The sequence below is a fragment of the Geotrypetes seraphini genome, chromosome 5, assembly GCF_902459505.1.
Source record: "Geotrypetes seraphini chromosome 5, aGeoSer1.1, whole genome shotgun sequence".
Classification (NCBI taxonomy): Eukaryota; Metazoa; Chordata; class Amphibia; order Gymnophiona; family Dermophiidae; genus Geotrypetes; species Geotrypetes seraphini.
Window position 1 is genome coordinate 24,919,123 of NC_047088.1, and position 22,379 is coordinate 24,941,501.

General features: G+C 42.7%; 1 protein-coding gene across 1 annotated transcript in view; it reads left to right on the plus strand.

The window, feature by feature from the left end:
* The window catches only part of TENM1 (teneurin transmembrane protein 1), a 698,125-nt gene that overhangs the window by 626,583 nt on the left and 49,163 nt on the right, over positions 1-22,379 (plus strand). The window contains exons 26-27 of the mRNA XM_033947005.1: positions 15,127-15,299; positions 16,977-17,212. Coding sequence (XP_033802896.1) covers positions 15,127-15,299; positions 16,977-17,212 — 409 coding nt within the window. The remainder of the gene's footprint in view (positions 1-15,126; positions 15,300-16,976; positions 17,213-22,379) is intronic.

Below are 22,379 nucleotides of genomic sequence, written 5' to 3' on the forward strand. Positions count from 1 at the left end.
CCAAATATCTCTTGAACATCTCATGTGCTGCTTTAAAACTAAATTTATTTTCATTTGCAAAATGAGATGAAACAGGGAATTATTATTTGTTTACTTGTATATAGTTTTGTAGACTGACACCCCAAAATAGGCTACAAATCTGTTTGCAGCAACAGATTATATGCCATCCATGTAGTCAAACATTAAAATCAAATAAGCTAATAAAAAGTAATAAAATTAAAAATGAGAGAAAATGAAGAGAAAATAGCCCCAAATAACTATGCTATACAGTTCTTGCAAAATGTAAGTAAATTTTTAATTTCTTTAAGGTCTTAAAGCAGGGGTAGGGAACTCCGCTCCTCGAGAGCCATATTCCAGTCGGGTTTTCAGGATTTCCCCAATGAATATGCATTGAAAGCAGTGCATGCAAATAGACCTCATGCATATTCATTGGGGAAATCCTGAAAACCCGACTGGAATACGGCTCTCGAGGACCGGAGTTCCCTACCCCTGTCTTAAAGGATGGTATTCCATCTCATAGGACCCACACAAGAAAAATCTCTCCTTTTCCATTTTGATCATTTACCTCCCCCCCACCCCCAGCTTTTATTAAACCGTGAAAGCGGTTATTAGTGCAGAGAGCCGCGCTGAATGCTCTGCGCTGTTCCCAACGCTCATAGAGTTCCTACGAGCGTCGGGAGCAGTGCAGAGCTTTCAGCGCAGCTCCCTGTACTAATAACCGCTTTTGTGGTTTAGTAAAAGAGGGGTTAGTCTTACCTGAGACTTTCAAAATGGGGAGCTGAGAGGACCGAAGTGTTCTTGCAGGCCCTCAACTACTGAGTTTCCTCTTTCTATAATATAAAGCAGGAGTTTTAGCCGTAAATTCAACATTGTAACTCTCAATAGTAAAGCAATGGTAAAACTTTTTTTTTTTTTTTACTTGAACCAAACATCTGTGGTTCTTTTGTATCAGAATAGATTTTCCATTATCTCAAATTAAGTGACTTTTGTGGAATGTAGGCATCTTTTAACTTATTTAGACTTTTGTACTAAATAAATGAAGTAGCTGATGGGCGGGAGCTCTTTTGAGATTCCAAAATGCCTAATCCAGCTACATCCATTGAGATGTACAGATGCAGAGATCTTCAGTGGCATTGTCTTCCTCATCAAGACTGTATTCTTTTTTCTTTCAGTCAGAAATGAAATTAATGTTTAGCTTTTAAAATTGTTAGTGTCATTGTCTCAACACTTGTTCGTTTTTAATTTACATATGTCAGTCTCTTTTATAAAATCCACTGTGGCCTGAGCTGATTTAGAGATGCATTATCCAGTCTTCATGGAACGATAGCACTCCAAAAGGCAGCTTAATAAGCTACGTCTGAAAGCGCAGTGACACACTGATGCGCAAACAGGAGAGGGGGGAATGAATGATCCTGCATAGGGGATGAAGAGTTGGTGGGCTGAGAAGTCAGAAGCATTCGAAAACAATAGCAGCCCACAGGAACCTGAGGTTAGTGGTCAGTGGAAGAGAAAGAGAAGAAGGGAGAGGGACAAATAAGGGCTTCCGTGGATGAGAAAGAGACTGATGGGACAGGGAGAATTTGAAAAAGAAAGAGAAGAAAAGTATGTGGTAAAAGAGAGAGGGAAACAATTGACAGTGAGGATTAGTGAGGACATTGAATAAGGAAGTGATAGATAGTGGTCGGTCTGTTGGTTGTTACTAGAGAATGACACGGTGACAAAATTCATCACCGTTCCCGTGGATAACCGCAGGAAACCATCTTCATGTCATTCTTTAAGGAGAGAGGAAAGATTCAGAATATGAATGGGCCCAGCCACTGACCCTCAAGCTTTGCTTTAAAGAATGCTGGTGTAGGACTGAGGTTGAAATAGACACTACAGAATGACAGTCCCTGGTATCCAGAGCAGATATTGTGATGTCATAATGCCTCATTCCACCAGTGCCTAAGAGCCAATCACATCAGTGATGTCACAATGGCTTCATTATCCTTGGCTCACATAAGAATCAGAGTATGAATGGCCACAACCACTGACCCGCAAGCTTTGCTTTGAATAATGCTGGTGTAGAAGGACCGAGGTAGAAACAGACACTACAGAATGACAGTCTCTGGTATCCAGAGCAGATACTGTGATGTCATAATGCCTCATTCCACCAGTGCCTAAGAGCCAATCACATCAGTGATGTCACAATGGCTTCATTATCCTTGGCTCACATAAGCACAGCCACTGACCCGCAAGCTTTGCTTTGAAGAATGCTGGTGTAGAAGGACTGAGGTTGAAATAGACACTAGAAAATGACATGGGATTATTTCCCGCGGTTATCCGCGGGGACGGGAACGGTGATGAATTTTGTCACCGTGTCATTCTCTAGTTGTTACACAGACATAACAAATGTCCACTCTGACTAGCATTTGAACCTTTGTATACTGAGAACAGCAAGCAAAAGACTTGTTTTTGAACCTGTGCTGTCCTGTGTGTGGTTGAAAGGTAAACATCGAATCCGGCTCACTAGAATGCTATATTGATCCTCAGATGCACCACTCCACGTTCAAACTTTATCACAACATTAAGCCGCGGATCAATTTAATGTGTTAACATAGTAACATAGTAGATTACGGCAGATAAAGACCCGAATGGTCCATCCAGTCTGCCCAACCTGATTCAATTTAAATTTTTTTTTTATTTTATTTTATTTTTTTTTTTATTTTTCTTCTTAGCTATTTCTGGGCAAGAATCCAAAGCTTAATCTAAAATTTTTTTATTTTATAACATTTCATTATTCAAAAGTGTTCAATAATTAAGAAATACTTATAAAGTAAACTTAGCTTTTAGTTTGTAGGGACTTCTTTTGCCGACATGTTTCGCGATGAAACGCTTTCTCAAGTTTGGGCCCCTAACTTTATCAACGCCAGCGGTCAATACGGATGGTGTTGATAAAGTTAGGGACCCAGCCTTGAGAAAGCGTTTCATCGCGAAACATGTCGGCAAAAGAAGTCCCTACAAACTAAAAGCTAAATTTACTTTATAAGTATTTCTTAATTATTGAACACTTTTGAATAATGAAATGTTATAAAATCAAAAATCAAAAACTTTTAAATTAACACATTAAATTGATCCAGGGAAGATTCTGCACATCAAGCTTAACGTTGTGATAAAGTTTGAACGTGGAATGATGCGTCTGAGGATCAATATAGCATTCTAGTGAGCCGGATTCTGAGTTCGGACCTGGCTTGGTCATATTGTATGAATTGAATGCTGTATAGTAATTTAGTGCCACTAACTGATTTGAAAGGTAAACATTGCATGTGAGTGTTACTATAAAGGAAGCCCCTCAGCGTAGTCATGCTTATAGCTCAACTGGGAATAGACCCCCCCCCCCTCCTGTGGAAATGGCTCCTAGTCTGACCATTGAGGGCACCCTGACCCCTTCCTTCTTTCTTTCTCTCTCCATGCCCCATTTCTTTCTTTCTTTCACCCTGACCCCTTCTTTCCCTATGTCTGTCTTTTTCTCTCTCTCTCTCTCCATGCCCCATTTCTTTCTTTCTTTCACCCCTGACCCCTTCTTTCTTTCTCTCTCCATGCCCCCTTTCTTTCTCTATGTCTGTCTTTCTCTCTCTCTCTCCGTGCCCCATTTTTTTCTTTCTTTCTTTGTTTCACCCTGCCCCCTTTCTTTCTTTCTGGCTCCCTGTCTCCCCCCCTTTCTTTCTTTCTTTCTCCCTGCCCTCCCCCATGCCACCGCCATTGGGAAACATGCTGCTGCCACCGCCGCCGCAGGGGAAAGGCTGCCGCTGGCGCCGAGTTCTCCCTCCCTGTTTTTCTTCCCCGCGGGGCCGACCAACTCTCACCGCCCAACATCAATTCTAACATCGGAGAGGACGTTCTGGGCCAGCCAGGCAATGATTGGCTGGCCCAGAACGTCCTTTCTGACGTCAGAATTGACGTCAGGTGGCTAGAGTTGGTCAGCCCCGCGGGGAAAAAAAGTAGGGAGAACTCGGCGCCGGCTTGTTCCCGAAGGCAACAGTGGCAGCCTTTCCCCGTCGGCAGCCTATTCTCCGGTGGATGGCCAGCTGAGCACCCCCTTGGGGCATGCACCTGGGGCGGACCACCCCCCTCTTGGTACGCCACTGGGTATAGAGAAGGGAGATGAAAATGATAAAAAGGATGGGATGATTTTCCTTTGAGGAAAGGCTAAAGTGTCTAGGGCTCTTCAGCCTGGAGAAGAGACAGCTCAAGGGAGATATGATAGAAGTCTATAAAATACTGAGTAGATGTCTATGTGATTTGACAAAGGTCTATAAAATACCAAGGAAAGGGTAGGTGTTAATCACTTGTTTACTCTTTCCAAAAATACATGGACTAGGGGGGAATGCAATAAAGGTACTAATTAGTAGATTTAGAACAAACAGGGGAACATATTTCTTCACTCAACGTGTAATTAAACTCTGGAACTTATTGTCAGAGAATGTGGTGAAAGCAGTTAGTTTAACAGGGTTTAAAAAGAGGTTAGATAATTTCCTAAAACACAAGTCCATAGGCTTTTATTAAGATGGCTTGGGGAAATCTTCTGCTTATTCCTAGGATAAAGAGCATAAAATCTGTTTTGCTCCATGGGATCTTGTCAGGTACTTGTGACTTAGGTTGGCCACTGTTGGAAATGGGGTGCTTGGCTTGATGGGCCTTCAGCCTGTTAACTGAGTTTACCATATGCATTATTTTTCCATGCAATCTCTAAGTACCCCATGAACGTCAGTGGCTTTGTAGAAGAAATAAAGGTTTGGGTTTGGTTATTTTTTTAAGACATTAACAATAACAATAGTCCTCTTTCCCTTTAGATTTTGCTAGAAAATAATTGCCTTCAGCATGAGATGCATAACTTAGACCATAAGCAATTATTTTGCAGGTAAATCCCTCAGCCGCAGAGGTTATTCGTTAAATATGCTCTAAACCAGTTGTTATTCCACTTATCCCACACATTTTCAAATGGTTCCCATTAATTGTGAAAATGCTGCTTGCGAAGCTGTTTCCCTTCCTCTGTCCTAGCAATCCGTGCTTAGCTATTTAGCCCTGTCAAAACCTGAGCATTCGATGTCCTGTTCGAACAGTGGGTTTCTTCATTTCATGCCATCCACATTCTTTTCCTTTATGTTCCTAGTACTCTAGCTTTCATTAGATCTTAACAAAAACCTACGCAGCGCTAAGGATGGTCCGGTTCGGGAAGGAGTTCCAGTGGGGACCCTGTGCAGCAGCCCTCCCCCCCCCCCCAAACAATTGCTACGTATTTATTTAATTCGTTTTCTGGCCCGTTTTCCCCCTAAAAGCTCAGAATAGGTTACAGGTTAAACACACATAAAATACAGTTAACAGGCACAAACTTTACGATACAAGTTTTTATCCTAACTTGACACATACTAGGGATCTAATACCAATATACAGTACATGATATACAGTTTACAGGTTAAATTTGCCATAGTTACAGTGGAAGAAGTAGGGAATTACAGGCCGCTAAGTCTGTCTTCTGTGGTAAGCAAATTCATGGAAACGCTTTTAAAACAGAGAATGGTTAAGTTTCTGGAATCCTGTGGATTACAGGACTGGAGGCAATATAGATTCACTAGAGGTGGGTCTTGCCAGACAAATCTGATCAATTTCTTTGACTGGGTGACCAGAGAATTGGATAGAGGATGTGCGCTAGATGTGGTGTATTTAGATTATAGCAAAGCCTTTGACAGTGTTCCACACAGATGTCTAATAAATAAACTGAGTGCCCTCGGGATGGGTCCCAAAGTGACGGGCTGGGTCAGAAACTGGTTGAGTGGAAGGCGACAGAGGGTAGTGATCAATGGAGATCGCTCTGAGGAAAGAGATGTTCCCAGTGGTGTGCCTCAAGGTTCTGTTCTTGGACCTGTCGTCATGTAAGATCTGAAATAAAGTAGATACGCCAGATGGTGTAAATAAAGTGAAGAAAGACCTGGCGAAGCTTGAAGAATGGTCTGAAATTTGGCAGCTAAAATTTAATGCTAAGAAATGCAAGGTCATGCATTTGGGTTGCAAAAACCAGAGGGAACGATACAGTTTAGAGGGTGAAGAACTTATGCGCACGATGGAAGAGTGGGACTTGGGTGTGATTGCATGTGATGATCTTAAGGTGGCCAAACAGGTTGAAAATGTGACAGCGAAAGCTAGAACGATGCTAGGTTGCATAGGGAGAGGTATGGCCAGTAGGAAAAAGGAGGTATTGATGTCTCTGTGTGAGACCTCATTTAGAATATTGTGTACAATTCTGGGGGCCGCACCTTCAAAAAGATATAAAAAGGATGGAGTTTGGTCCAGAGGAAGGCTCCTAAAATGGTGTGTGGTCTTCGTGATAAGGCGTATGGGGTACTCAAAGCATTTTTCCCTGTCTGTCCTAGTGGGTTCACAATTAGAGAATAACACAGGGACAAATTTGTCTCCGTCCCCACAGGAATTCAATTTTCCCATCCTGTCCCCGCAAGTTTTGTCGCTGTCCCTGCCCCAGTCCTGTAAGCTCTGCATTGACCACACAAGCCTCGAACACTTATGATTTTAAAATGTTTGAGGCTTGTGCAGATGAGGATGGAGCTTGCAGGAATGGGACGGGGACAGGAAAAGAGCTCGCAGGGATGGGAAAATGAGTTTTCACGGGGACGGGCAAATATTTGGCCCTGTGTCATTCTCTACTCACAATCTATCTAATGTACCTGGGGCAATGGGGGGGATTAAGTGACAAGGAGCAGTGTCTCCTGCTGCTTTTTTTTTTTAAAGGTATTCCCATCCACCACTCATAGGTCCTATCTTTTCCATTCATCTAATTCCATTTCTACCACTCACTCATATTCTCTCTCAAATCTCACTCATCCATAATCTTTTGCTATATGCATTGTGGTATCAGAATTTCCACTGCACCTCACCTAAATGCAGTGGCGGGAGGGGCGGAGGTGCCTGTTTGCCCATGGCCCACCAAAGAGTTAATCCTGCCCTTGACTTACAATGGAAGTTAAGAAAGCAATAGACCCAAGAAACAAGCAAGGTTTTATTTTGTTCAATTAAAATAGCATTGCTGTTTTCAACAATATGGGTGATCTTCTGTGTAAAATGCAGTTCAGACTAAGGGAAAATGTGTCCTTACTCTGTCTGCTGAGGAATTATTGCTGAATCCAACCTTTGCAACTTGTAGTCAGTATAATGGAACGCATCTGGGCTTTGTGAAGGCGGAACCATTAAAGCCCAGAGAAACAAAGAAAGTGGTGTGACTATTCCAAGGCTGCTATCTTTGTAGAGCAGATGAACTGAAAAAGGTTTGACACTACGAACATCAAAAGACCTGAGCAAAGAATAGTGGTGAAGTAATCAGATCAAAGCATGTCTTCTTATTGGTTTTGAATATGCTGCCGATAGACAAATTTCTCCGAACCATTTCAGTAAATGGCTAATTCTAATGCAGATATTGGAAAAAGAAAATTCAATTTCCATTAAGAGACCAGAGATATCAAAAATTGCTATCAATATTTTAGATTTAAAAGTCACAATTTACGTGGAGCATTGTAACAACCTGTGCAATGTGGAACAGAGCCAGTATTTTTCATTGCACAAGTGTTAAGACTTACTGAAATTTTTTGGGGGAAAAAAATTGTTTACATTTCCCTTGAATCTTGTTTTATGGGATCACAGTGCCCTCTAGTGGTATCTCTGCTGTGTTACCTCCAAACAAGGAACAACAGAACCACCTGCTAATATAACAGAAATACATTTTAATAAAATTATGTGTGTTTGTTAAAGATTTTCTTTATCACTGCATCTGACCAACAGGTCAACAGGGTTTACAATAGAAAAAAAAATTCAAAGAATAGAAAGCAATGCCAAGTTCTAATAGGACAGAACTAATCACAGAAAAACAAAGAAAATGAAAATCAGTAAAAGCAATTAACACATCCAGGCCCTGGATCTTGGCTACTGGATGTCAAATGCCTGCTGAAAGTAATACGTTCTTACTCCAGTTTTGAATTTAATAAAGGACTATTCAACACACTAAGAGTAAATTGTTCTATAATGTAAGAGCTAAGACAAAGAATGCAGAATGCCTCGAGGGAGGCATGAGGAGGAGGAGGGAGGACCAAATGATGATCATTAAGCTTTGCACTTGATTTATATTCTCTGATATTATTCATAAAATACAAGCACTTGTTCAAAACATACGTAGGAGAAGCCACTGCTTACCCTGGGATTGTTCAATTCAAAAACAAATATCACACTCTCATTATGTTATATATTCTTTCGCTGCTTGCTTCTTATTTTTCTTCCATGAAACTTCCAATTAATCCATCATTTTGATATATGATTCTAATGTGACCTCAGCGGCTACACTTGGATTTCATATTTCATGTAAAACCCAAGCTATACCATAGCCAGCCTCCTCACTGGTCACTCTTTTATCTTATCATAGCTTACACTCAGATTCTTCAATTGATTTAAATAATTTATGGTATAAAAACCTTAAATAACATATCTCAAATCTTATCTCTTATCTTAAATAGAGTGTCTATCCTGGGATTGTTAGCATGGAATGTTGCTACTCTTTGGCATTCCAGAATCTTATTGTACTATGAGACTCTAGAATGTTGCTGCTATTTGGGTTTCTGCCGGATACTTGTAACCTGAGTTGACCACTGTTGAAAGCTGGGCTAGATATACCATTGGTCTGACCCAGTAAGGCTATTCTTATGTTCTTAAGCCTCGATTACAGGTATTGAGTTAACAGAAAGCTCAGCAGAAAACCTGAGACTGATTATACTGCAATGAGTTTGAATGTTGTTAAAATCTGATACATCTGCAAGCAATGCAAGAAGGCTATAAGTCTGATCATTTGTATGTTAAGCCGATAAATATGAATAATGCCAAAAATTAAGCACCTGCAATGAGAAGCATAAATGAGTTTGAATAACTAAGAGCCCTTTTACAAAGCTGTGGTGGAAAACGCACTGAAGCCCATATGAATTGAATGGGCTTTGGTACACATTTGCCATGGGAGAATCGCTACCATGACTTTGTGGAAAGGGCCCTAAGGGAGGAAGTTACAAGATGCAGTAAAAGGCAATCATAGACTGGAGAGGGCTTCAATGGCTGGGAGGGTTTAGATGGGCCGGAGTAGGTTTTAACGGAGATTTCGGCAGTTGAAACCCAAGCACAGTACCGGGTAGAGCTTTGGATTCTTGCCCAGAAATAGCTAAGAAGAAAAAATTAAAAAAATTTAAATTGAATCAGGTTGGGCAGACTTCGGGTCTTTATCTGCCGTCATCTACTATGTCAGTGGTTCCCAACCCTGTCCTGGAGGAACACCAGGCCAATTGGGTTTTCAGGCTAGCCCTAATGAATATGCATGAAGCAAATTTGCATGCCTATCACTTCCATCATATGCAAATCTCTCTCATGCATATTCATTAGGGCTAGCCTGAAAACCCGATTGGCCTGGTGTTCCTCCAGGACAGGGTTGGGAATCACTGTACTATGTTACTATGTTATGTTACTATGTTACCTCACCTTGATATACCACAGGGTTCAGCAATCTGTGCTACCTCAATCCCGTAAAGAGACTCTAGCCCCTCCAAAAGGCTACAGACCCTTATCCCTCAAAAGGCCTATCATTTAGATTATTGGTGGCCCAGGCGATGCCATCATCAAAATGACACCCCTGGCAGTAATCTCATGTGACTACCACTAGGGCTCATGTTTCCCTTTGATGACAGTAATAGACTAGGCAGGACCTTTTCAGGGGCTGAAGCCTTTAGGGGATGGAGGTTGCTTGAATTGGAAAAAGTTGTTTTTGCTAGCCCAGGAGCATCGGGCTAGATGCTCCCGAGAGGGCTAATAATCCCAGCTATTTTACTGTGATTTATGGAAGTGGCATTAGGGTTTTTACATAGTAACGAGCTGCTTTGCATGCATTTATATGTTTTGCATATCATTCCCATGTGACCTGTGGCAACGTAACTATCATCTCAGCAAAATAAGTCAAGCTATATTAAGACCCTTTAAATCAAATTAAGGGGTAAATAATGTAATTTAAAGCCTTAATGTAACTTGATAACTTGCCTCCCAAGTGGAAGATGGCTCTACTTAGGTGCTCAATCAAATAAATGTAACCCTTGAGACTTGAAGACAGAGAAAATACAATATGTTTTTTAAAAAATAATAAACATTGTCATTTTCACCTTATTTGCACGTCAACACCAACTGATAAAGGAAAACTGAACGATTTTCAGACCAGGGATGGAAAGTTACAATATTAAAGAAATTTGGGTTTTTTAGTTCCAAAATTTTATTGAAATTTTGTATAGTAATAAAGCAGGAGAAACAAATTGAACAATTGCTCATAACACTATTGACACAAAGCTGTTGCGTCAGAGGAGAAATTTCCGCCCACACACGCACACGACTGCACGAACACGGCTTTTAACAAGTCTGAAACCTTAAAACACGCCACAAAGGTAAGGGGGAGGGAGATGCACGGACCGCACGAGGGGTGCCGGAGGGCAGTGAGGTGGCGAGAGGTTAGGGGGGATGCTGCGGGGATGGGGACGGGGCAGTGAAGGGGACGGCGGTGAAGGGGACGGTGGTCCGGTGACGGGGCAGTGACAGGGACAGATTTTTTCCCCGTGTCATTCTCTAAATTCATGTTCCTGTCAATCTGCTTCTACGAAACAATCTCTATTTCTTGTGATTAGATGTGGAGTGTGGAGTCCTGTTAGACTAAACATAATCAACTCAGAATATTCCTCTTTATGCTGGTCTTGTGAACATGAAAAAGGAACATTACATCATATCTTATTTTATTGTCCTATGATTCGTGACTTTTGGCAACAGGTGTAGAATTATATTCAAACATTACTACATATAAATGTTCCCTTAACATACGCTAGACGGCTAGAGCGATCTTTAATCTCTTTGCTTCTGGTTGATATGACCAATAATAGCTATTCTTTTTTTTTAATTTATTTTTTAATTTAAGCATTTATCATAATTTCAACAATATAAACTCATTGAACAAAACAAAAGTTTTCCCAGTTAACAATTATGTTTAAATCTGATTATTAATTTCAAAGAAAAGGCAAAATTGAACAGTCCAACAATGAACCAACACACAAGAAAAGCCCTCCCACCCAATCCCACCCAACCAACCCACCCCCTCCCACCCATGGGAACAGCTACTCCAATGTCCAACAATCAATTCAGCAGTCTACTGCGTACAGTGGGTGTCAAAGTAGAACAAAATAGTAACCAACAACGTAAATAAAGAGAACCATGTTTAGAGTCCATATCAGTAATAGCCAGACGTTCACAACCCGCCAGCTGGACCATCTGAGTCCACCAGTGGGACACAGTAGGGGTATGTGGAGATAACCAGCACTGAAGGATGCTCTTGATGCCCATAAAAATAGCTTTCCGGACAAATTCAGCAGCACCCAGTCGAACAGAATGCAAGGATAGCTTCAGTGTGAAAAGAAAAGTATCCGTGGGTAACCATGTACAATTCCAAAAAGACTTAATATGCAGACAAATGCGTTTCCAATAAGCCCGTATACCAGGACAGAGCCAAAACATATGGCCCAATGAGGCTCTGGGTGCCGCACACATGGGACAGGTATCAGTAGCGCAGATGTGAGCATGAAAAGCTCTGACAGGAGCAAAATATGCCCGGGTCAGAAATTTATAATACCATTCCTTTTCCGCTACAGAAACCAAGGATTTCGCCCCCAGGGAAACGCTCCGCTTAAGCATGTCCGCGGAAATAACAATTATAAAAAGAGAAAAACACCTCATTTACAAACTGAATACAAAAAACTTTTGAATAGTCCTCATTAAAGGGAGAAACAATTCACATACCACTGGGAATGGAAAATCAAGAAATTAAAGAATAACAGGAATCACTTTAGTAGCTCATCTACTTTCTTATTTCAGACCAGTAAATTGGGATCACTTGGGACATTGCATTGCCACTCCTTTCCCTTCCAAAATAAAACTGCAATTGGGAAGGTTCATAAAAAACATAATTATTCTGATCCAGGTAAATTACACATTTGCAAGGGTAATGCAATTGAAATTTTGCCCCCACTGACTTAACATTATCTTTCAGTTCTATGAATCTTTTCCTTCTTGTTTGTGTTGTTCTAGAGACATCTGAAAATAAAGAAATCTTTCCATCCATAAAAGAGACTTCTTTAAGGCTAAAAAAATAGGCGAAGAAGCGCTTCCTTGTCTTGTAAAAATACAAATGTCACTAGAAGCGTTGTACGAGCTACCACTTTTTCTTCTGAGGTCTACAATATTCTAGATATATCTATAGGACTTGACAAATCTACTTTAGGTTGATCGACATCTGAAGATGAGGGTTTTTTTAAACAGAAATAGGTTTAAAGTATATTTTATGTAGAGGTGGAAGTCCATCGTCAGTGTACTTAAAGACTTCTTTCAAAAATTTATAGAACAGGTCTTTTCGGGACATTGTAAGTGTTTATGAGAAATTCAAAATTCTTAAATTCAGCTGTTCAGTATAATTCTCCATATTTTCCAATTTCCTCAAAAGCACCTAAACAATTAATATACAAGTAGACTGAACTGCTTGCACTGAATGTTCCAAAGTAGAGAATGACACGGTGGCGGTTTACCCGCGGCCACCGCATTTTAGCCGCGGGTCACCGCCGAAAACGGGGAAGAAAACTAGCAGTCGCTGCGGCGACGGGGACAAGGCCATTCACCGCCCGCGGGGCGGTGAATGGGTCTTGTCCCCGCAGTGAGGCATGAAGGATCGCGCGGTCCCCGCAGCTCACACCCGCCTGCCCAATCGATTCTAGTGTTTAGCCAGCTCTCTCCCTTCTCCTCACCTTAGTTTGTAGATTTTCTTTTTCGGCGACCCGCACGCTATCAAAGAGCCGCTGCTGCTCAGTTTCGATCTTCTGCTCTGACGCAACCGGAAACAGGAAGTTGCAGCAGAGCAGAAGATTGAACACTGAGCAGCCGCGCGTGTGCGGCTCTTTGGGAAAGCATGCAGGTCGCTGAAAAAGAAAGCCTGCAAATTAAGGTGAGGAGAAGGGAGAGAGCTGGCTAAACACTAGGATCGATTGGGCAGGCGGGTGGGGGCTGCGAGGACCGTGCGATCACCCGTGTTCCCGGCTCAGACTGTAAGGAGGGAGTGAAAGGGAAAAGGATTCTGGGCCAAGGTGATGAAAACGGAAAGAAAAGCCCACAGCAGGAAAGAAAGGGAAGGACAGGCAGGTGAGCCAGATGCTAGAAGCAGGGGGGGGGGGGGAAGAAAGAGGGAAAAAAAGCTAGATGGGGTTGAAAAGAAGAGACACACTGGTATGGAAGAGGAAGATAGGGGAAATCTGGACACAGGAAGGTAACAGAAAGAGGGGAAATTATGTGCATGGGGCATAGGGACAGAGACAAAAAGGGGACATGCCATGGGGATGGTATATGGACACAGGGGGGGGCAATGGCAGATACATAGGGGAGATATTAGAAAAGTATATAAAATCGTACCCGTTTGAGGCTTTTATGTATGCAGCGGTGTCGGTGACGGGGCGGTGAATGGGGTGGCAGTGGCGGTGACGGGGCGGTGAAGGGAATGGCGGTGACGGGGCGGTGCAGAGGATGGTGAGACGGGGACGGGGCGGTGACGGGGACCAATTTTTTCATCGTGTCATTCTCTATTCCAAAGTTTTAAACTAATAAGCTATTCTTACTGCTGTAGCAATTCAAACTATTTTGGAAAACTTGGAAAAATACATCCCTGTTATCTTTTCAATTTTGGTGGAACTAAGTTTGTTTAATTGGAAAATGAGACAGCCATAATGGAAAAGAGAGGCAATGGGACTAAATTTAGATTATTGTGGGCGCCTATACAAGAGTTTTTGCAGATAATAGTTGAACTATAGTGAGAGAATATTAAAGCAGTTTCTGAGGTGTTATTTTTTTTTTTTATTATTATTTTCAAGATTTTACATTATCATTTATACAAATAATAAGAAAAGAAAAGGAATTTTACAGAAACATAAATACAAATGTTATAACCTACTAAAGGTTCTTCTATATAATTTCCTCTAGTCCACATAATTTGAGAGAGAAAACAGGTAAATGAAACAGACATATTTAAATATAATCCTGATCAATAAAGATCAATCATTCTGGTGTATAAATACAAATCAAAAACTCCAAATTATTAATTATGTGGTGAGAGAAGAAGGTAAACTTGTTTCATGACGTTGTAAAAATTGTTCTAACTGCATTGAGTCCCAATAAACATATTCATTTTCCTGAAATTTAATCAAACATTTACAGGGAAATTTTAAATAAAATGTGGCTCCTAAAGCTAATACCCTAGATTTCAAAACCAAAAAAGATTTTCTTCTTAATTGTGTTGCTTGGGCCACATCTGGAAATATTAATACATTGTCTCCACAAAATTTTGTTTGTTTATTCTGAAAATAAGCTTTCATTATTAAGGATTTATCTATTTCTCTCGTACATGTTATTAAGAGTGTAGATCTAGTTTGGATTATATCCTGTGAGTCCTCTAAGAAACCAGTTAAATCAAAATCAATCTGTTCCAACTGATCTATACCCGGTTCTATGGAAACTTTTTTCTTCTGAGGAATATAATATAGATTAGTTAAAGGCAAATTTTCTATGTCAGCCATTCCCAGAACTTCCTTAAAATATTTCTTAACCAATATTTCAGGGGAAATCAAAGAGTTTTGGGAAAATTGACTAGACGTAGATTTTTTGCCCTCTGCAAGTTCTCCATTTTTTCAAATTTCAAATGAGTAATATGAAAATCCTTAACAGCTGATGAGGAGACTGCTTGTAAAGTAAACATTTGGGACTCTGTTGACCTAAATGAAAAAAAAAAAAAATTGTCAATAACACCTCAGAAACTTAAAGATTATTTCTGAGGTGTTATTGACAATTTTTTTTTTTTTTTCATTTCCAATATATAAACCACAATATCCACATTTCTTTAGAAATTTCTTTCAGGTTATTTTGCAAAGAGTCACGATCTCTATCCGCCATCTCGGGCTTTACTTAATACTGCCTCTTCTTCTTTCGTTTTAGGTATGACCTTGAAGGCCGCCTCATTAATGCAACTTTCCCAACAGGAGAAGTTAGCAGCTTCCATAGCGATGTAACAAAATCCACAAGAGTGGAACTGGAAACGTCAAACAGAGAAAATGTGGTAGCATCCACCAACATCTCAGCTACTAGTGTTATATACACTTTAAAACAAGGTAATTAAACCTTTCAGATCCCTGTGGAAGGCTAAAAAGCTTGAGAAAACAAATCCCTAGTGAAATAGGATTTCAAGAACGACATTTTTAAAACATGATCAGATATGTTCCCTCCTGCCTTGCCAACTTCCCCCATCCCCCCCCATGTGAGAAAAAATAGTAGATGGGATGCCCACTCCCTCCTGTCCATGGAGGCCCCACACACAATAGGCACCAACTTGTGAACAATCTCCACCCTTCCCCTTCCCTCCCCCCCAAAAAGGCAGAAGGAATGCCCACTCCCTCCTGCCACGGATGCTCCTTTGAACCCCCCCCCCAGCCTCCCCCTAGTACCTTTGTGTGATGAGAGCAGGAGGGAGGCTCAGTTCCTCCAGCTCTGAGGTGTGTCAATCCAAAATGGTGGGTCTGCCCCTCCTTGGTACATCATGTGATGCATAGGGAGGGGCCTAATGCCCTGATTGGCTCAAATGCCTAAGGCCCCTCCCTCTGTATCCTAGGAGGGGCCTTAAGCATCTGAGCCAATCAGGGCCTTAGACCCTCCCCGTGCATCACATGATGCACGGAGGAGGGGAAGGCCCGCCATTTTGGATCGGCGGGCCTCAGGGCTGGAGGGACCAAGCCTCCCTCCTGCTCTCTTCACACAGAGGTACAGGGAGTTTGGGGTGGGGGAGGTTTGGAGGAGCATCTGGTGACAGGAGGGAGGGGGAATGGTTAAAGGGATGGTACCTGGCGCAGTTGTATGCCCCGAAGAGATTCCAGGTGTGGCATGAGAGATTCCAGAATTTTACTTTATTTTTGAAAATTCCCTTCATAAGTATACACTAGAATAGATGACATGTACATCGCATACACAAGAGTCTATCAATATTATGTGCGTCTGTGTGTGTAATGACACAACTGCCCAGACAAGCATCATTCTTTGACGTGACTCGTCCTTGAAAACTAACAGCAAGCAATTTTGGTTTTGTTTTAATTTTTTATGCAATAGCTATCCTAACTTGAGCAACAAAGCAATCAAGGCTTTGTTACCGTTTGGATCTTCTTATCTTTGCGAACTTGGATTTTCACCTCTGACAGAAATTAAATTTAAAAAAGGGAACGACTGCAGATGGTGGATGATGAAATGCGTGTTTACTTGTCAACTATCGAGCCGCATTTTGAGTTAATTTGCACTCAAAAACAAGCACATCCATCGCATTGATTAGCAATTCTATTCTGTCTACTTAGTTTCACTGTTGTTACAATTATTCATACGTAGCTTAAAGAACTTTAAATAAATAACTCTCAAATTTAATTTTTTGTTGGTTTTGCGATTTTATAATTTAAATTATAGGGCTCCTTTTACGAAGGTGCGTTAGGGCCTTAACACGCGGAATAGCGTGCGCTAAAATGCCGCTCGCGCTAGCCGCTACCGCCTCCTCTCGAGCAGGCGCTAGTTTTTTGGCTAGCGTGCGCTAATGCGATACGTGCGCTAAAAACGCTAGCGCACCTTCGTAAAAGGAGCCCATAGTGTGCTACAAAAAACATTTACTCCGTTTAGTGTGCCCGAACTAAAAATGTCTGAGAGACCCTGGTGTATGCCATGCATTATAATTCTTTTGCACGTTTTATTTTTCCTGAAGATGCTAAGTTAAACTCTCCTGCTATTTTGTTTTTTCTTTCATGACCTACTGGCAGAAAACACGCAGAATATCTATCGCATCAATCCAGATGGCTCTCTTCGGGTGACTTTTGCCAGCGGCATGGAGATCAGTCTGAACACAGAATCCCACCTTTTGGCAGGTGTTATCAACCCTACGTTAGGAAAATGCAACATCTCATTACCAGGAGAACACAGCCCAAACCTTATCGAGTGGCGGCAGAGGAAAGAGCAAAGCAAAGGCAGCATCTCTGCATTTGAAAGACGGCTAAGGGTAAGGCTCTCTGCTGGGCAAAGTGCAAAACTGTATGAGAAAAGACTTTTAAACTGGAATGCATTCATTTACTCAATGGGAGTAATATTGTTTCTGAGAAGGGTATTTTTCAAAAAAGTAATATTGAGACCCCAGTAATCAGCACTTTTTTAAGCAACTGCCGCTGAAGTCAGCACTGTGACTATCCAGATAGTGTTGATATTCCGGAGGGATGCCCACTCCCTTCTGCCTTGCCGTTCCCCCTCCCCCCAAATGTGAGAAAAAAATGGCAGATGGGATGCCCACTCCCTCCTGTCAACGAAGGTCCCCCCACACCAGGCACCTCCCCTTGATCCATCCCCACCTTCCCTCTCTCCCCCCAAAAAGGCAGGAGGGATGGCCACTCCCTCCTGCCACCAGATACTCCTTCAAACACCCCCCCTGAGCTTCCTCCCTAGTACCTTTGTGTGAAGAGAGCAGGAGGGAGACTCAATTCCTCCAGCTCTGAGGCACGATCTAAAATGGTGGGTCTTCCCTTCCATGGTGTATCATGTGATGCACGGGGAGGGGTCTAATGCCCTGAACCAACCAGGCCCTTAGGCTCCTCCCTCTGCATATACTTATCTGGACAGCAGCACTGAAAATTGGCAGTACAGTGATACCTTGGTTTGCGAGCATAATTAGTTCCTACAGTGGTACCTTGGATTACGAGCATATTCCGTTCCAGGAGCATGCTCGTAATCCAAAATGCTCGTTTATCAAAGCGAGTTTCCCCATAGGAAATAATGGAAACTCGCTTTGATAGGTTCCCCCCCTCCATCCCCCGAGGCCAGCAGCGCTGCTAACCGGTATTGTTCCCCCCCCCCGCGAACCGGCACCCTCCCCCCCGCGATCCGGCACCCCCCCCCCGCCGCCATCGGGCACCCCCCCACCACCATCGGGCACCCCCGCTGCCGCGACCTGAGGTCCCGCCAACCCACCCGAACCCTCTTCTTACTTTGATGTAGCCTCCGCACCGGCACCAGCATGTCCTGTGCGTTGGTGCCAGTGCCCGAAGATCTGCCTCCTGTGCTGGGCCTTGAGCATGTGCGCATGCTCAAGGCCTGAGAGTTCACGTCGACATGAACTCTCACGTTGAACGTGAACTCTCAGGCCTTGAGCATGCGCACATGCTCAAGGCCCAGCACAGGAGGCAGATCTTCGGGCACCGGCACCAGCACAGGACATGCTGGCGCCAGTGCGGAGGCTACATCAAAGGAAGAATAGGGTTCGGGTGGGTTGGGGGGACCTCAGGTCGCGGCGGGGGGGGGTGCCCGATGGCGGCGGGGGGGTGCCGGATCGCAGGGGGGAGGGTGCCGATTCACGGGGGGGCGCTCGCAAATCGAGGCGCGCTCGGTTTACAAAGCACCAAGTTTGCAAATGTTTTGCTCGTCTTGCAAAACACTCGCAAACCAGTGCACTCGTAAACCGAAGTACCACTATATTTGAAAATTAGAATCTGTAATTTTTATTTCTGATTGTGCTGTTGGTTTGGTTTGTTTTATTCAAAGCTTGGGGATGTGCTGTCCTTAAGTATTCTATAACTTCATGATTGCACCATAAAAGCGCTGCGTGAAAAACAATAGCCATTATGTTAGTTTAATTGCATAAGTCCACTTTAAGGAGCAGCTTTTATTGCACTCTGTGATAATTAATGTTTAATATTCTGTGCGTCATACCTTAGCTATCGTTTGCATTCATGAACATGAGTAGATATCAAAATGACTGTAAACCAAAATTCTAAATTTAATTAACTTCAGATCAAGGACCTAAATTGATTGGGCTTTTGATGAAATCAAATATCTTTTTTGACGTGAATAGTGCTAAAAGTAGCAGCACAGCTGATGAATGTGGAAAGTCTCAGGATAATTCTCTTTATCTACACTTAGTTTTCCTTATGTGATATTATAATGGGAAATAACACTGAGAATAAAAATGTCAGGCTTGTATTCAAGTACAGAAGATGAATATTTATTTAACCAGTAGTACCTGCAATATGCATGCTGGAACTGCAGAACGTAGTACTTTTTTTTTTGCGTGTTTTGTATCCACCAAAATCAAGCTGTATCATTGCTTCAAGTTCTGTTTCACAACGTTGGTCATTTTAGAATCCCTATTTGCATTTTAGACATGCATAAAACAGCATTTAGGCTTGTCTGTTGCATACCTTTGCTGAGCAGAGATGAATGCAATGGCAGAAATGGGGTGGGCTAGGATTTGTACACATGGAGGGCCATTATCAAAAGTGCATCTACTGTAAGTCCGATTTGTACATCTTGAGAATGCGTCAAAGAATCGGGTAGAGAAAACGTCTATTGTCAAAACCACTAGACGTCTATCTTTTTTTTTTTTTATGGCCTCTTTTACAAAGCTGTGCTAGCAGCTGAGCTGCACTAACAGCCCCGAAGCCCATAGAGATTTAAGCACTGGTCGCCGTACATGAAGAAGGGCACGGTACTACTTGAAAGGGTCCATAGAAGAGCAACTAAGATGGTTAAGGGGCTGGAGGAGTTGCCGTTCAGCGAAAGATTAGAGAAACTGGGCCTCTTCTCTCTCGAACAGAGGAGATTGAGAGGGGACATGATCGAAACATTCAAGGTACTGAAGGGAATAGACTTAGTAGACAAGGACAGGTTGTTCACCCTCTCCAAGGTAGGGAGAACGAGAGGGCACTCTCTAAAGTTAAAAGGGGATAGATTCTGCACGAACGTAAGGAAGTTCTTCTTCACCCAGAGAGTAGTAGAGATCTGGAACGCTCTTCTGGAGGCTGTTATAGGAGAAAACACCATCCAGGGATTCAAAGTTAGACAAGTTCCTGCTGAACAAAAACATACGCTGATAGGGCAAGTCTCAGGGCGCTGGTCTTTGACCAGAGGGCCGCCACACAAGCGGACTGCTGGGCATGACTGGTCTGATCCAGCAGTGGCAATTCTTATGTTCTTATGTTCTAAAGGGCTCCGGGGCTGTTGCCGCGTGGCTTTGTAAAAGAGGCCGTTAGACATTTTGGGCTTTAGAATGTCTAACTTTTTTTTTTTGCCATTTTTGAAAAAAACAAATAAACATCCAAGTTAAAAACATCCAAAACAAGAACATTTGGATGTAGGCAGGGCCACCATTTATACTAAATTGGCTAGACAGACATGCCAACAGAGCAGTGGGGCATTTTAGAGGGCACTGCTGTAAATTTCACATAAAGCATGTCAGGTATACTGTACATCTCAAAGTAACCCCCTTATAATGTATGGTGAGTCCTCCAAAACTCCCCCCCCCCAAAACCTACCTACCTGTCTACCATTCCAATAGCCCTTATGCCTGCAGGTGTCACCTATATGGTAGTACAGTAGGATTTTGGTGGACTCACACTTTAAATGTAGTGTTTAGAGTGGGATAGGGGCCTAGTCCCTCTCCCTATAGTTCACTACGCTTCCCACCAGGTTACTTCAGACACCTGCTTGTTGCTATACTAGGATTTCCCATATTAGGTATTGCTGTTCTAGAGGGGGCTGGAGCGGAGGGAGAGGAGCGGGAGGGGTGATCATGACTTAATCCCTCCAATGGTTGTTTGGTCAAGTTGGATGCCTTTTTGATCCTTTAAAAGAGGTCTAGCTCCAGATGGCTAAATGGTGTCCTGGACATCTTGGTAAATGTTTGATTATTTCCACAAGCTGTCCAAGGGTTAAGCACACCCTAAGCCTGCCCAAAACATGCCTCCAACATGCCCCTTGAACTTTGAACACCCTGCAGACAAAAAGCCTAGCAAGACATCTAGATAGTCGGTTTCGAAAATCTTTGATCATGACCCTACTGTTGAATTGGCTGAGGGGATTTCTCACATTTTGCTTCAAGCGTTGGAATCTCGGATTATAACGGAGGGTGAACATAACTTTTTGTCCAACAAAAAGTGCAATACAATTTACATATAAATAATCAAATAATCAAATAAGCACTAGTCTCAGTTAGGGCGCTGGTCTTTGACCAAAGGGCCGCTGCGTGAGCGGACTGCTGGGCACAATGGACCACTGGTCTGACCCAACAGCGGCAATTCTTATGTTCTTATCAGAATCTATATAAGAACATAACAATTGCCGCTGCTGGGTCAGACCAGTGGTCCATCATGCCCAGCAGTCCGCTCACGCGGTGGCCTTCCGGTGAAAGACCAGTTCCCCAACTGAGACAAGCCCTACCTGCGCACGTTCTTGTTCAGTAGGAACTTGTCTAACTTTGTCTTGAATCCCTGGAGGGTGTTTTCCCCTATAACAGCCTCCGGAAGAGCGTTCCAGTTTTCCACCACTCTCTGGGTGAAGAAGAACTTCCTTACGTTTGTATGGAATTTAACTGTAAAGAGTTCCCTCTCGTTCTCCCTACCTTGGAGAGGGTGAAAAACCTGTTCTTATCTACTAAGTCTATTCCCTTCAGTACCTTGAATGTTTCGATCATGTCCCCTCTCAGTCTCCTCTGTTCGAGAGAGAAGAGGCCCAGTTTCTCTAATCTTTCGCTGTATGGCAGCTCCTCCAACCCCTTAACCATCTTAGTTGCTCTTCTCTGAACCCTTTCGAGTAGTACCGTGTCCTTCTTCATGTACGGTGACCAGTGCTGTATGCAGTTCTCCAGGTGAGGGCGCACCATGGCCCGGTACAGCGGCATGATAACCTTCTCTGATCTGTTCGTGATCCCCTTCTTTATCATTCCTAGCAATCTGTTCGCCCTTTTAGCCACCACTGCACATTGCGTGGACGGCTTCATCGACTTGTTGATCAGAACTCCCAAGTTCCTTTCCTGAGAGGTCTCTCCAAGTACCGCCCCGGACATCCTGTATTTGTGCAGGAGATTTTTGTTACCGACATGCATCACTTTACACTTATCCATGTTGAACCTCATCTGCCATGTCGATGCCCATTCATCAAGCTTGATTATGTCACGTTGCAGATCTTCGCAATCCCCTTGCGTCTTCACTACTCTGAATAACTTCGCATCGTCCGCGAATCTAATTACCTCGCTTGTGGTACCTATGTCCAGATCGTTTATAAAAATGTTGAGCACAGGTCCAAAAACCGAGCCCTACTGCACTCCACTGGTGACGCTCTTCCAGTCCGAGTATTGTCCATTTACCCCCACTCTCTGTTTCCTATGCTCCAGGCAGTTTTTAATC